The 14,891-nt window shown below is 47.4% G+C and overlaps 1 protein-coding gene across 1 annotated transcript; it reads left to right on the top strand.

Moving 5' to 3' along the window:
* Positions 1-272: 272 nt before the first annotated feature.
* Positions 273-14,832, top strand: LOC308280889 (axin-2-like; the record flags this gene model as incomplete). Its single annotated transcript, XM_080755198.1, has 7 exons — positions 273-366; positions 9,807-9,947; positions 10,654-11,207; positions 11,609-11,806; positions 12,712-12,945; positions 13,444-13,581; positions 14,653-14,832. Coding segments are annotated over 7 exons (1,539 nt in total), but the record flags the coding sequence as incomplete, so codon positions are not given.
* Positions 14,833-14,891: the final 59 nt, after the last annotated feature.

The raw sequence follows: 14,891 nt of genomic DNA, 5'->3' as shown, positions 1-14,891 counted from the left end.
CAGCGACAAGGTACTTCCCAGCCGACAAGGTACTGCTGAGGTCTGTCTGTGTGCAACTTAATGCGAGATCGAGAACGCAATATCTGTGTCACGTAACAAACTTTAATCGTTCTTTTTAATACTTTGGCTATTCAAAAATAGCAAATCTACAAGTTCATAGCGCGGCACCTAGGTATTTTTCTAGTATTGTTCATGTCTTAGTGGGTTAATGGAGGCTTGTTGTGATTGGTTAATTGACCCGTGTGATCTTGTGTTTGTGTTGGTTTCCATAGCGATGGCGTCCCTCCCTACAAGCTGCACGGCAACAAGAAGCTGATCCAGCGACATGTGAGGATCAACAGCCAGGGGGCGCTGCCCGCCTTCCCAGTGAGTGCACGCACACACACACACACACACACACACACACACATGCACATGTGCACGGACCCCACACACACATGCACGCATGCACTCACATACCGTTGTTTCCTGTTGAGATTGGCACATTTTTCATCTCACTTTATCTGCTGACCTCACTCAGCGACGAAATAAAACAGAAAATAAACCAAAATAAAATTCACAGGAGGCAAGCAGTGATCACCCCATGATGTGCACTGCAATGTAGTTTCCAATGCTCTACATTGTAGGTGCTTTTTGAGAGTGAAAAATCACACCCAATGTGAAGTGAGCGGTGGTCATGCTTGCATAACATCTTCAGACTAGGATATAGGTCTAGGATGTAATTGGTGATGTAATACAGGCTACACACACACACACACACACACATTGCTATGGCAAAACGCTGAGGAAAAGTGGCTACAGACACACGCACAGCCACTCTATGGAGCGGTTTACCACCGCTCAAAAAATAAGACCTGTGTGACATCTCTGGGATCTGGGCAGCTTGCCCCAGGAAATGTGCCAAGCTCAATAGGGAACAACTGTGCACACATGGGGCTGTCACGATTATGACATTTTACATGACGATTAATAATTGTCACTTAAATAATTGCGATTAACAATTTGATTGTGTTTTTGTCGTTGACAATTACATTTCTGTTTGGCTTTTGGGCTTTGAAGTTGCACATGGCAGATATGACACATGACCAAAATATTCAAAGAAATGACTTTAACTTTTAAAAAAGAACATTGATGGTGGAATGTAGCCGATCTACAAGCTCACATCGCATCGCAAGTTCGCCACGCAGTCGCTAACCCTAAACCTAAACTTCTCTACTAAACCCAACCTCAGTCTTTTTGTCAAATATCTAAACTCTCTTTCTCAAATTCTACTACAAGTTGTGGGGACATTTGTAATTATGTTGCAACTATAGCAACACAAGCACACACACACACACAAGCCACACACACCACACACACACACACACACACACACACACACACACACAGCCACACACACACACACACAGAGAGAGAGAGAGAAGACCGTCAGAAGTGGGGTTTTTTTTTAGGCGGGGGTCCCACAGTGTAATTTCCATGCCCCCCCCCCATCTCTCTCTCTGTTCCCCCCAATCTCTCTTGGTTCCATGAACAGTGGAGAGAGAGAGAAAAATAGTATTATTATTCTCAATTCAAAAAACAACCAACAGAGATCTGAAGGCTAAAAGCAGATGTCAAAGACACACACACGCACGCATGCACGCACACACACACACACACACACACACACACACACACACACACACACACACACACACACACACTCTCTCTCTCGTGCGCTACCTTGGTGTCACCTACACCCCCAATATGTTTCCTTGAAGTCTGCGGGAGATGGGGGGGTGTGGGGGGGTCTCTAAGCTGTTTATCGCCGCAGCGCTCTGAACACCCCAGGGTCCCTGTGCCCCCCCCCCCCCCCCCCCCCCCGCCGACGCTGTAAATATGGAGAATAGGGAAAAGATGGAGAAGATCTGCCTGATCCCCCAGGCTCTGAAATCAGCCCCACACACACACAACAGTGCACGCACGCAGGCACGCACACACACACACACACACACACACACACACACACACACACACACACACACACCACACACACACACACACACACACACACACACACACACACGCAGTGCTTTGATCAGACGATGAATGGAGCAAACACAGAGGGAAGTGACAACTTCCCACTGAGCTGCATGGCCCCCTTTCTACTGCCCCCCCCCCCCCCTCCCCCTCTCCTCCCCTCTCCTCTCCTTCCTCTCCTCTCCTCTCCTCTCCTCTCTCTCCCAGATGCATTTGGGTCCCCATCCGGAATCAATGGGGGTACATTTATTGTACATAGGAAAAAAAAACTATATTGGGGGTGAACTACTCCTTTAAAACATAACTTTATAAAACATGCAGCCGAGCTGGCTTGTATTACTGAGAACGAACAACCAACCCAAGGGAAGGTTGGCTTCTCTTCTCTTCTCTTCTCTTCTCTTCTCTTCTCTTCTCTTCTCTTCTCTTCTCTTCTCTTCTCTTCTCTTCTCTCCTTTCTTTCTTTCTCTATCTTTCTTCAATTATTTCTCTTTATATTTTTCTCTCTCTCTCTTGTTTTCGTTTCCCCTCTGAGTTTTTGGCGACGGCTGCCATACATTCCCATGATGCACCAGGGCCCCGGCCGTATCAAACACATGCTCTGTGTGTGTGTGTGTGTCTCTCTCCCTCCCTCCCCCCCCCCCCCCCCCCCCCCTCTCTCTCTCTCTCTCTCTCTCTCTCTCTCTCTCTCTCTCTCTCTCTCTCTCCCTCATCCCTTCATCCTCACTACAAAGGGATGAAAGAAAAGAAGAGTAAAAACCAAGCCCCGGTGCAAAAATGCAAACGATAAAAGACTTGAGCGCACGTACGTGCGCTGTACCGGTACTTCAAAGAGCCCAGCGTTGATAGGAGGAGGAGGAGGTGCACAGAAATAAACTACACCAGGGGTTTTCAAAGTGGGTGACGGGGCACCCTGGGGTGACGGGGCACCCTGGGGTGCCGTGACAGCAGTCCAGGGGTACCTTGAGATCATTTGATAATATTGGAATTTATTTAACACTTGAAAAAATATTTAGTATCATTTTAAACTTGATGAAGTTATTTCCAGTCAGTTCTAACCAAAATGGCTATTATCGCAACGTTTTCCTCGCAACATAATCACTAAAATATCGTCACTGTCGGGCAGAAACCTTGTATTTCCAAGTTACAGCCGATCTATAAGCACTGTGCTTGTAGATCTGCTGTTTTCACTAGTTTAGTACATATTTTACACGATAAATACAAAACGAACGGTTTCCACCCGACAACGACGATATGCTATAAATATAAGGAGCTGGGAATGAGAATTATAATGTAGGGGTGCCTCGGATTAAAAAAAATATATTTATGGGGTGCCCTGAGACAAAAAGGTTTGGGAACCCCTGAACTAGATTGCACTCTGTGGAGGTACCAACTTGCTACTTGTGGCCAGCCATGTATGGCTATGGAGCCAGAACAGTCTCATAATTCACAAATGCGTACCTCCAGTTTTGTAATTTTTGAAATTTTGTGTTTCCCCACATTTTGAACTCACATGCCCAGATTTGAAACTCACAAGGTCAGATTCTTGTGTATTTTGTATCTGTGATTTGTATCTGTGTTTTGTATTTGTGTTTTGTATCTGTGATTTGTATTTGTGATTTGTATTTGTGTTTTGTATTTGTGATTTGTATCTGTGATTTGTATCTGTGATTTGTATTATTATTTGTTATTTGCATCTCTGATTTTTATCTGTGATTCAAATCCACAAAATACAAACACAAATCACAGATACAAATCACAGATACAAATCACAAATACAAAACACAAACACAAAACACAGATACAAATCACAGATACAAATCACAAATACAAAACACAGACACAAAACACAGATACAAAACACAGATACAAAACACAAATACAAAACACAAACACAAACTCACAAATACAAAACACAAATACACATCATATAAATCCACAGATCATGCACGTCTGCTGTGAGGTAATTTTTTCCGCCACTAGGGGGAGCTGTGCAGTGGATTTTTTTTTACAGTGGATCTGTTTTGCAGTGACTTTATGAGACTCAGTCTGACGGGTTGCCATGTCCGCTTATTATAAGCGACTTATTATTACCATTATTATTATTAATATTAATAGTAATTCTTCATCTCCAGAGGCGAGGCCGACCGAGGGGCCTCGGGAGTCGGGGTCTGACCACCCGGGGACCCCCTGGAGCCCTGGGGACCCCCCGGGGACCCCCTGCTATCTAGTCCCATGTATTTAAAAAATGTTCGGCTCTACAATGGTTTCAATGGGAGGGCCGACATTTTTTTGGGGAAATCCGGGACTTAACCCGCACGGACACCCTCCAGGGGGCCCAGGGACCCCCGCAAAATTATAGCGCCGCCGCCACTGCAGCGCACATAAACTTCCATAACTCGGGCTAGGAGCGACCGTTCGAGACGGGACCGGTACCCACACGTCCGGCTCGGGGCCCCGGAGCCGGCCGTGCCACTGCGCCGCCTTGCGGCCGACGCCAAACAGGAAGTGCCTCTATATCTCATGAACCGTTTGTCGTACAGACGCGTGGGTGGCGTCATATGACTTGATTAAGAGTCCTTGACCTTAATTGGTGCAACAGGAAGTGCCCTTCGCCAAACAGGAAGTGCCTCTATATCTCATGAACCGTTTGTCGTACAGACGCGTGGGTTGCGTCATATGACTTGATTAGGAGTCCTTGACCTTAATTGGTGCAACAGGAAGTGCCTTTCGCCAAACAGGAAGTGCCTCTATATCTCATGAACCGTTTGTCGTACAGACGCGTGGGTGGCCTCATATTACTTGATTAGGAGTCCTTGACCTTAATTGGTGCAACAGGAAGTGCCTTTCGCCAAACAGGAAGTGCCTCTATATCTCATGAACCGTTTGTCGTACAGACGCGTGGGTGGCCTCATATTACTTGATTAGGAGTCCTTGACCTTAATTGGTGCAACAGGAAGTGCCCTTCGCCAAACAGGAAGTGCCTCTATATCTCATGAACCGTTTGTCGTACAGACGCGTGGGTGGCCTTATATTACTTGATTAGGAGTCCTTGACCTTAATTGGTGCAACAGGAAGTGCCCTTTGCCAAACAGGAAGTGCCTCTATATCTCATGAACCGTTTGTCGTACAGACGCGTGGGTGGCCTCATATTACTTGATTAGGAGTCCTTGACCGTAATTGGTGCAACAGGAAGTGCCCTTTGCAAAACAGGAAGTACCTCTATATCTCATGAACCGTTTGTCATACACGTTTGGGTGGTGTCATATGACTTGATTAACTCATTCTGTGCCAATGACTGCTTATGACGGTTTTTTTCCAATAGCCCTGTGTGCCAATGACGGCTTATGACGGTTTTTGTGTTTTTTACATAGAAAAAAAAAAAGAAAAATCATTTTTTTTTCTTTTTTTTTAAAGATGTCAAAATGACCTGAGATCAGAGAGATGCTTTTCTCTGTTTGTGTGTTCGCTCCCTCGTTTAGCTGATTGAGAAAATGTGTGTTCATGTGTGTCCATTCTAGTGGATGGACACTTTTTTTCATTCAAACAGCTCTATCTCTGGAACCATTTGTCCGATTGACAAAATTCTTTTTGCCACTGAATCACAACAACTGTGTCTGTTTCTGTGGGGAAAAAAAATATTAAAAAAAAATCATTTTTTTTTCATTGCATAGTAAAGAAAAACATACAAAATCTCGGCACAGCTACCTTGGAGCCATTTTGGCATCTGGCACAGAATGAGTTAAGAGTCCTTCAGCTTAATTGGTTTAACTAGCCCTGCATCCTCTTCCGATGGCTGCTGCCCCTTTTGACGTGGGTAGAGCTGCAAGGGCCCGGTCATCATTGCTGAAGGACTCTTAATCAAGTCATATGACACCACCCACACGTGTACGACAAACGGTTCATGAGGTATAGAGGTACTTTCTGTTTGGCAAAGGGCACTTCCTGTTTGACGAAGGAAGCACCAATTAAGGTTAAGGACTCTTAATCAAGTCTTATGACACAACCCCCGCGTCTGTACGACAAACGGTTCATGAGATATAGAGGCACTTCCTGTTTGGCGAAGGAAGCACCAATTAAGGTTAAAGGAGTAGTTCACCCCCAAAATGAGTTCAATAATATTTTTTGGTTTTTGTCACATTCCTAAGACAACATTTTGATTCGAGTAAATTTAACCCCATTGATTCCGGATGGTGACCCGTTTCGAAACGGGTCACCATCCGGAATCAAAGGGGGGTAAATTTATTGTTATCACATTTATGTCTTAGGAATGTGACAAAAAACAAAAAATATTATTGAACTCTACTCTCCATGGCCTGAGTAATCAATAGAAAAAATTTCATTTTGGGGGTGAACTACTCCTTTAAGGACTCTTAATCATGTGATATGACGCCACCCACGCGTCTGTACGACAAAAGGTGCATGAGATATAGAGGCACTTCCTGTTTGGCGAAGGGCACTTCCTGTTGCACCAATTAAGGTCAAGGACCCTTAATCATGTGATATGACGCCACCCACGCGTCTGTACGACAAACGGTTCATGAGATACAGAGGCACTTCCTGTTTGGCGAAGGGCACTTCCTGTTGCACCAATTAAGGTCAAGGACTCCTAATCAAGTAATATGAGGCCACCCACGCGTCTGTACGACAAACGGTTCATGAGATATAGAGGCACTTCCTGTTTGGCGAAGGGCACTTCCTGTTGCACCAATTAAGGTCAAGGACTCCTAATCAAGTAATATGAGGCCACCCACGCGTCTGTACGACAAACGGTTCATGAGATATAGAGGCACTTCCTGTTTGGCGAAGGGCACTTCCTGTTGCACCAATTAAGGTCAAGGACTCCTAATCAAGTCATATGACGCAACCCACGTGTCTGTACGACAAACGGTTCATGAGATATAGAGGCACTTCCTGTTTGGCGAAGGGCACTTCCTGTTGCACCAATTAAGGTCAAGGACTCTTAATCAAGTCATATGACGCCACCCACGCGTCTGTACGACAAACGGTTCATGAGATATAGAGGCACTTCCTGTTTGGCGTCGGCCGCCAGGCGGCGCAGTGGCACGGCCGGCTCCGGGGCCCCGAGCCGGACGTGTGGGTACCGGTCCCGTCTCGAACGGTCGCTCCTAGCCCGAGTTATGGAAGTTTATGTGCGCTGCAGTGGCGGCGCGCCGCCGCTAGGCGGCGCTATAATTTTGCGGGGGTCCCTGGGCCCCCTGGAGGGTGTCCGTGCGGGTTAAGTCCCGGATTTCCCCAAAAAAATGTCGGCCCTCCCATTGAAACCATTGTAGAGCCGAACATTTTTTAAATACATGGGACTAGATAGCAGGGGGTCCCCGGGGGGTCCCCAGGGCTCCAGGGGGTCCCCGGGTGGTCAGACCCCGACTCCAGAGGCCCCTCGGTCGGCCTCGCCTCTGGAGATGAAGAATTACTATTAATATTAATAATAATAATGGTAATAATAAAGTCGCTTATAATAAGCGGACATGGCAACCCGTCAGACTGAGTCTCATAAAGTCACTGCAAAACAGATCCACTGTAAAAAAAAATCCACTGCACAGCTCCCCCTAGTGGCGGAAAAAATTACCTCACAGCAGACGTGCATGATCTGTGGATTTATATGATGTGTATTTGTGATTTGTATTTGTGTTTTGTGTTTGTGTTTTGTATTTGTGTTTTGTATCTGTGTTTTGTGTCTGTGTTTTGTATTTGTGATTTGTATCTGTGATTTGTATCTGTGATTTGTATCTGTGTTTTGTGTTTGTGTTTTGTATTTGTGATTTGTATCTGTGATTTGTATCTGTGATTTGTGTTTGTATTTTGTGGATTTGAATCACAGATAAAAATCAGAGATGCAAATAACAAATAATAATACAAATCACAGATACAAATCACAGATACAAATCACAAATACAAAACACAAATACAAATCACAAATACAAATCACAGATACAAAACACAAATACAAAACACAGATACAAATCACAGATACAAAATACACAAGAATCTGACCTTGTGAGTTTCAAATCTGGGCATGTGAGTTCAAAATGTGGAAACACAAAATTTCAAAAATTACAAAACTGGAGGTACGCATTTGTGAATTATGAGACTGTTCTGGCTCCATATATGGCCGCCTAAAGCGCAGAAACCACTAGAAGAAGCGGCGTCAATTAGTTTTGGTTCCCTCCGTTTGTTTCCCCAATACCTATTAAAATACTCGGTTAGCCTAGTGTAGTCTTGCCAGTCGCTACGAGTTGGACTAAAAGATGCATATACCAAACGAATTTTTCAAAAGCAAAACTACTCCGCATCAAGGAGTTTATTAGGTAGGCCCTAAAAGTATGTCCTTGAGCGCAGGGGAATTATTTTCGGTTAAAACTGTTTCCGGTGGATAGTTCCGGCCAAATTGTAGTCTTTGAGTACTACAACATGACGTGTTGTGGTTTCCGCTCCCGACCGGTTACAACTCCGAAAAGTGAAGTGATCCCAGACGAGCCCCTTTTCCACTGCAAGGTGGAACCAGAACTTTCAGGAACCTGAACCTATTTGTTTTGGTTCTGGTTTTGTTTCCATTGCACACGGCCCGGTTTCAGACAAGGTTCCTGGCACCTTTTTTAGGTCCTGCTCCTAAACTTGAGTTTTGGGAACCCTATATGGGCGGGGCCAGCAGCGCTGCTTGCTGCTTTTCTTTGGTACCTTCCTGCTTAGGACTGGTTATATGGAAGCGTAAGCAGAACTTGGTCCCGGAACTTCACGGGTTCTTGAAAGTTCTTGGTTCTGGAAAGTTCTGGTTCTGGTTCTGGTTCTGGTTCTGGTTCTGGTTCTGGTTCTGGTTCTGGTTCTGGTTCGGCCCTGCAGTGGAAACGGGGCTATAATGACCTTGACTCCTCTGATCTCCTGCCCTGTTTGACTCCTTTATCTGCTCCTCCTCTCCTCCTCTCTCTCATCCCTCTCTCTCTCTCTCTCTCTCCACCCATCTCCCCATCTCAACCTCTCCCTTCCTTTAATCCCCCCCCCCTCACCCATACACCCACTCTCCCTTTTCTTCCCCCCTCCCCCCCGTCGATGTGTGACTTTCATTCCTAGATGTAAAGCCTCACCCCTTCTCTCTGTTTGATATTTGACAACTAAGAAGCGCAGCCTTTGAAGTGAGCAGACTTCAGAGGCTGACGAAGATGATGAAGATGATGATGACAGAGAGAGCCGTAGCATTACCCAGCATGACCCCCCCCCCCCCCCCCCCCCACCCCCCCCTCCCCATCCCTACAACTAGGCTTTCTCAAACTTTTCCCTCGCAAAAATTATCATATTATTTGAACTGGGGACCCCCTAGGGACCCCCTAGGGCTCTGGGGACCCCCTAGGGCTCAGGGGTTTTCAAAGCGGGTGCTGGGGCACCCTGGGGTGCCGTGAGATCAATTGATAATATTTGGAATTTATTTGGAGACTGATACAAAAGAAGAAAAAAAAACATTTTGTATCATTTTAAACTTGAAGTAAATTTTATTTTCAGTCAGTTCTAACCAAAATGGCTATGATCTCAACGTTTTCCTCGCAGCATAATCTCGAGGAGAATACGGGCAAAAATGCCCTTATGTTTCCTCTTAGATGGAGCTGAATCCATTTCAATGTGAAAATCTGATTTACTCAATAAAACACAAATCCATTCAGTTGTTGTTGTCTTATAATAATAATATTGTAACCCCACAGAGGACCCGGCGGCCCCCCAAGGACATGGTTCCCGTGGACCCCCCAGCCTTCTAATAACCTCCTCTCCTCTCCCCACAGAGGACCCGGTGGCCCCCCAAGGACATGGTTCCCGTGGACCCCCCAGCCTTCGCTGCCCAGCTCATCTCCAGACTGGAGAGGCTGAAGAGAGAGAGAGACACCATGAGCTCCCTGGAGGAGAGGCTGCAGCAGATACAAGAGGTACACCCACCTCCAATCGGTTTTAAATTTCAGTTCAATTTCAACTTCAATTTTGATTCAATTTCAGTTCAAATTCAGTTCAATTTCAACTTCAATTTTGATTTAATTTCAGTTCAATTTCAGTTCAATTTCAGTTCAATTTCAACTTCAATTTTGATTCAATTTCAGTTCAATTTCAGTTCAATTTCAACTTCAATGTCAACTTCAATTTCAGTTCAAATTCAGTTCAATTTCAGTTCGAAGCAGCTTTATAGAGTACCAACGTATGTTATGGTATGGTATGTTTTATTTTTTTTATCCCAGAGGGGAAACGTATTTTGCCACCGGAGCGAGTAGAAATACACAAACAAGAAACAGTAACATACAGTAGGATTTACATTGAAATTAATTTATTTAAAAAATAAGAAGAAGAAGAAAAAGACAAACAAGACAGAAGACAGCCTCCCAAAACAGAGCCAGCTGTGTTCGTGAAACAATTTAACAGCAGCAGGAACAAAAGGCCTCCTCAGTCGCTCAGCAGAGCAACGAGACATCAAAAGCCTGTTACTAAACAAGCTACACAGAGCATCAAATACGTTCCTGACTTCACTGGTTCATCCCAAGGACCACTGGTTGAAAACCTCTGTTCTAAAGCATCTCTCTCTCTCTCTCTCTCTCTCTCTCTCTCTCTCTCTCTCTCTCTCTCTCTCTCTCTCTCTCTCGTCAGGAGGAGGAAAGAGACGAGTCGGAGGCGTGTCTCCCCCTCCCCCACCACCACCACCACCCGCTGTCCCTCCTATCCGGCTCGGGGGACCAGGATGACAACGCCCAGGCCATCCTGGACGAGCACCTCTCCCGGGTCCTCAAGACGCCCGGCTGCCAGTCGCCCACCGGCGCCACCCATCATCACGTGGCCACGCGGGGCGGCCACTCGCCCCTCCGCTCCGCCTCCCCTGAGCGCCACAGGCCCCTCCCCCGGGGAGGAGCGGGCAGAGCCCCGTCCTCGCCCTCGCCCGGGGCCCCGGCGGTGACCCTGGTGAGCCGGCAGAGCACCAAGCACATCCACCACCACTACATCCACCACCACCACCCTGCGGGCAGCGCCAGCGGCCCCCGGAGCAAGGAGCAGATGGAGAGGGAGGCTACGCTGCGGGTGCAGCAGCAGGGCCTGTGCCCGGCGGCGGCGGGCACCGGGGGGCAGCCGTACCAGCGCAGCCGCAGCCTGGGCAGGGAGATGTGTGGCAGCGGGGCGGCACAGCACCACAACAGCAGCAGCGTGGGGTCAGTCTCTCTGTGGTTGATGTCAGTCACAAATTGTGGAAGATCTACATGCTCACAACACGAGTATGTAGATCGTTGTGAGCATGTAGATCTGCTATTTTCACAATTTCTGCCTCTATATATTTGACAATTTGGACAATGTTTAATTTAACCCTAACCCTTAAACGTTATGTTGGTTTGTTTACAGTTGAGTGAGAAAACAATGTTTCACATTAAGTTAATCATCTGGGGACCCCCCAAAATAATTGGGGGGGTCGTGTGTGATGTGATGACGTCATCAAACGATAAAGTCGACTTTACTGAGTCGAGTCAACTTGCAAAAATCACAAGTCGTGAATGCCCTACTTTCGAGTCCTGGACGTCATGTTGATCTTTCTCCCTCTCTCTCTCCTTTCCGCCAGTCGTTCCAGTTCTCTGTCGAGGCGTGGCGTGTGTCGCTCTGGGGCGGAGGAGGAGGAGGAGGAGGAGGAGGGGGTGTCGGAGGGCCCAGGCCAGGATGGTGCTCCCCTCCAGCTGCCCTGCGACCTGGCCGACCGCTCACAGAACGTCTGGCAGTGGATCCTGGAGAGCGAGCGCCAGGGCAGGCACAAGTCTCACAGGTAGGCAGCCTCCACCATGCTCCTCACAAAGACTACAACTCCCATCCTCATCGTCGTCCCTGTTGTCGCTGTCGCTTTAGCATCTGTAGTCCTGCTGGTCCTCATAGGACTACAAACCCATCATCATCATCATACCTGTGCTGCTGTCCACATCTCTCTCTCTCTCTCATTGTTTATTGTTCGTTATTGCACGGCTTGTTTGAATGCTTGATTCTGATTGGTCAATCGCTGAAATCAGAGGTCTGATATTCCCTGATAACAGACCACTCCGCTCGATAACAGACCGCTGCCTAATCAAAGACTCAGAGCACCTGCTGCAGTCAGGCTGCACTGGGTGAATGTCAGCCATGTAAACAAACACACAGCGACATTTACAACTAAACGTTGCTCTCAAGAATGTTTTTAAAAACACTTGAAGCGAGAAATAGACAATGCAGTAACCAAAATTGGATTCTATTTGATTAACACTTCCTTGTTTGCGTCAACCTGTCGGGCTCATATCACTCGATAATGACCGCTGAGCGAGATGTTATCCCTTGCTTACTGATCGCCATTAGCCCTCACCTCAGTGAAGGCTACTTACACTTCACCATCAAATTAAAACACCAGTACATTGTTAAAAACTAAAACTAAAACGACAAAAGTGAATGAAGATTTTTGTTCTTCACAGAATCTATAAATGATTACATAAGATGATTAGAACCATTACTCCCTGGTGGGCAAACACGTACGAACAAGAAACTGTATATCCAATGACAGACAGTCCCAACATTAAACTAATCTAACTAAACACAACGTTCTAGCTATAGTGTATGTAGTCCTTCTGGTCTTCACAGGACTACAAATCCCATGGTCCCTGTCTCTCTCTCTGTCTCTAACCCTGTCTCCGTCTCTACCCTCCGCAGCACCCAGAGCACCAAGAAGTCGTTCGGCGGCAGCTCGTCCACCCAGACCCACACGTGGGGCGGCGGGGGCAGCTGCGGGCTCCTGCGCGGGCACCAGCCCGCCCACCCCTTCATCCAGGACCCCGCCATGCCCCCGCTGCCCCCGCCCAACACCCTGGCACAGCTGGAGGAGGCCTGCCGTCGCCTCGAGGAGGTCTCCACCACCACCTGTACCCCCAAGACCCCCAAGACCAGGTAGGCCTACTACCTAGACCAGTGGTTCCCAACCTGTGGGTCGGGGGTCCCCACATTATTTTGGGGGGGTCCCCAGAGGATTAAATTAATGTGCAACATTGTTTTCTCACTCAACAGTAAACAAACCAACATAAAGTTTAAGTGTATAGAGGGTATCTGCACATTTCTGAAGTGAAAATGTAAGGACGTTTTACTACCTCTAAAATGGCAAATTAAACATTTTCCAAATTGTCAGAAATTGTGAAAATAGCCGATCTACAAGCTCACAACGCCTCGCGTCGCGAGGTTCTCACCACTGGCGATGCCAGTGACATCACCACTAGCATCACCAGGAATGCTGGTCCCTCATTGGCTGTTAATGATGACGTTGCCAGAAATGCTGAACCCTGATTGGGCTACAGGGCTTAAACGGACACAGACACAACATGCTTACATACGCAGCCGAACGCAGTACTTGGTGTTCAAAGGGTTAACGTGGTCATGTGATCTCTCCTGCAGACACGCCTCCTCCAGCCTCCTCCAGAGAGACAAGATCATCCACCAATCAGTGCCTGTGCAGAGCAGCGGGGGCTCCGCCCCTCCATCCCCGGCCGCCCGCCTCGCCGCCGCCCCCACCGGCCTTGTCCAATCAGAAGAGTACGATGCCTCCTCTCCTCCTCTCTCCTCTTCCTCCTTCTCTCAGTGTACTTTTAACCCTTTTAACTCTATGCCTCCCTGCATGCGCACGCACACACACACACACACACACACGCGCGCGCGCGCAGCGCGCGCGCGCGCACACACACACACACACACACACACACACACACACACACACACACACACACACACACACACACACACACACACACACACACACACACACACACACACACACACACACACACACCCTGATAGCACTGGTTCCTTCTCTCCGTAGTGTCCAGGTGTTCCGTCCGCCTCGTGGCTTTTTATTAGCGGTCGGTGCAAAGTCATGTGTGTCCATTTGAACCTAACAGCTCGGGTCTCATTTTAACCTAACAGCTCGGGTCTCCACTCGCTTGGGTTCCATTTTAACCTAACAGCTCGGGTCTCCACTCGCTTGGGTTCCATTTTAACCTAACAGCTCGGGTCTCCACTCGCTTGGGTTCCATTTTAACCTAACAGCTCGGGTCTCCACTCGCTTGGGTTCCATTTTAACCTAACAGCTCGGGTCTCCACTCGCTTGGGTTCCATTTGTGCGCTGTCAGAGTTAACTGGATTGTGGTGGCGAAACATTTAGGCCATAATCATGTATTTTTCTGGCATTGTAAGGTTGTAGATTTGGCTATTTTCAGGGAAATAGATTTGGTGTAGAGAAAGGGTGGAGAAAACAAAAGTTTGGGGGCCTTCATTAAAGCAGGTCCCTTACTGGTCTGTAACTCCGAGAGCGTAACAAATGGAACCAAATGGACCCTTATTTTTATTCTCACAGTCATATATATATATATATGTTATTATATATATATATATATAGTTATATATATGCATATATAACTACTGCTCCTTGAAATTACAACGTTTGAGAGCCAGTTGGTCCACCTATGACTTGTTCCCATTTTCCACATGTTGTGTCTGTTTTTATACCGCGTACAATATGGGGCCCACCGCTCCTCACACTCTCTCTCTCTCTCTCTCTCTCTCTCTCTCTCTCTCTCTCTCTCTCTCTCTCTCTCTCTCTCTCTCCAGGACTAAGGAGTGTAAGAAGTCGCCGGGCGTCCACGGCACGTCGCCGGGCGGCGGCGGCAGCGAGACGGTGGTGACGTACTTCTTCTGCGGCGAGGAGATCCCGTACCGCCGGAGCATGAAGAGCCACTGCCTCACGCTGGGTCACTTCAAGGAGACGCTCCGCAAGAAGGGACACTACAGGTATGTCTAGCGCCCCCTAGTGGTCACTACAGGTGGGACACAGTAGGTTGCAGTGAACG

This window comes from Nannobrachium achirus (assembly GCF_963921795.1).
Source record: "Nannobrachium achirus genome assembly, contig: SCAFFOLD_666, whole genome shotgun sequence".
NCBI classification, from domain to species: domain Eukaryota; kingdom Metazoa; phylum Chordata; class Actinopteri; order Myctophiformes; family Myctophidae; genus Nannobrachium; species Nannobrachium achirus.
Note: the sequence above shows the minus strand (reverse complement) of the source record. Positions and strands in the feature narration are given on the sequence as shown.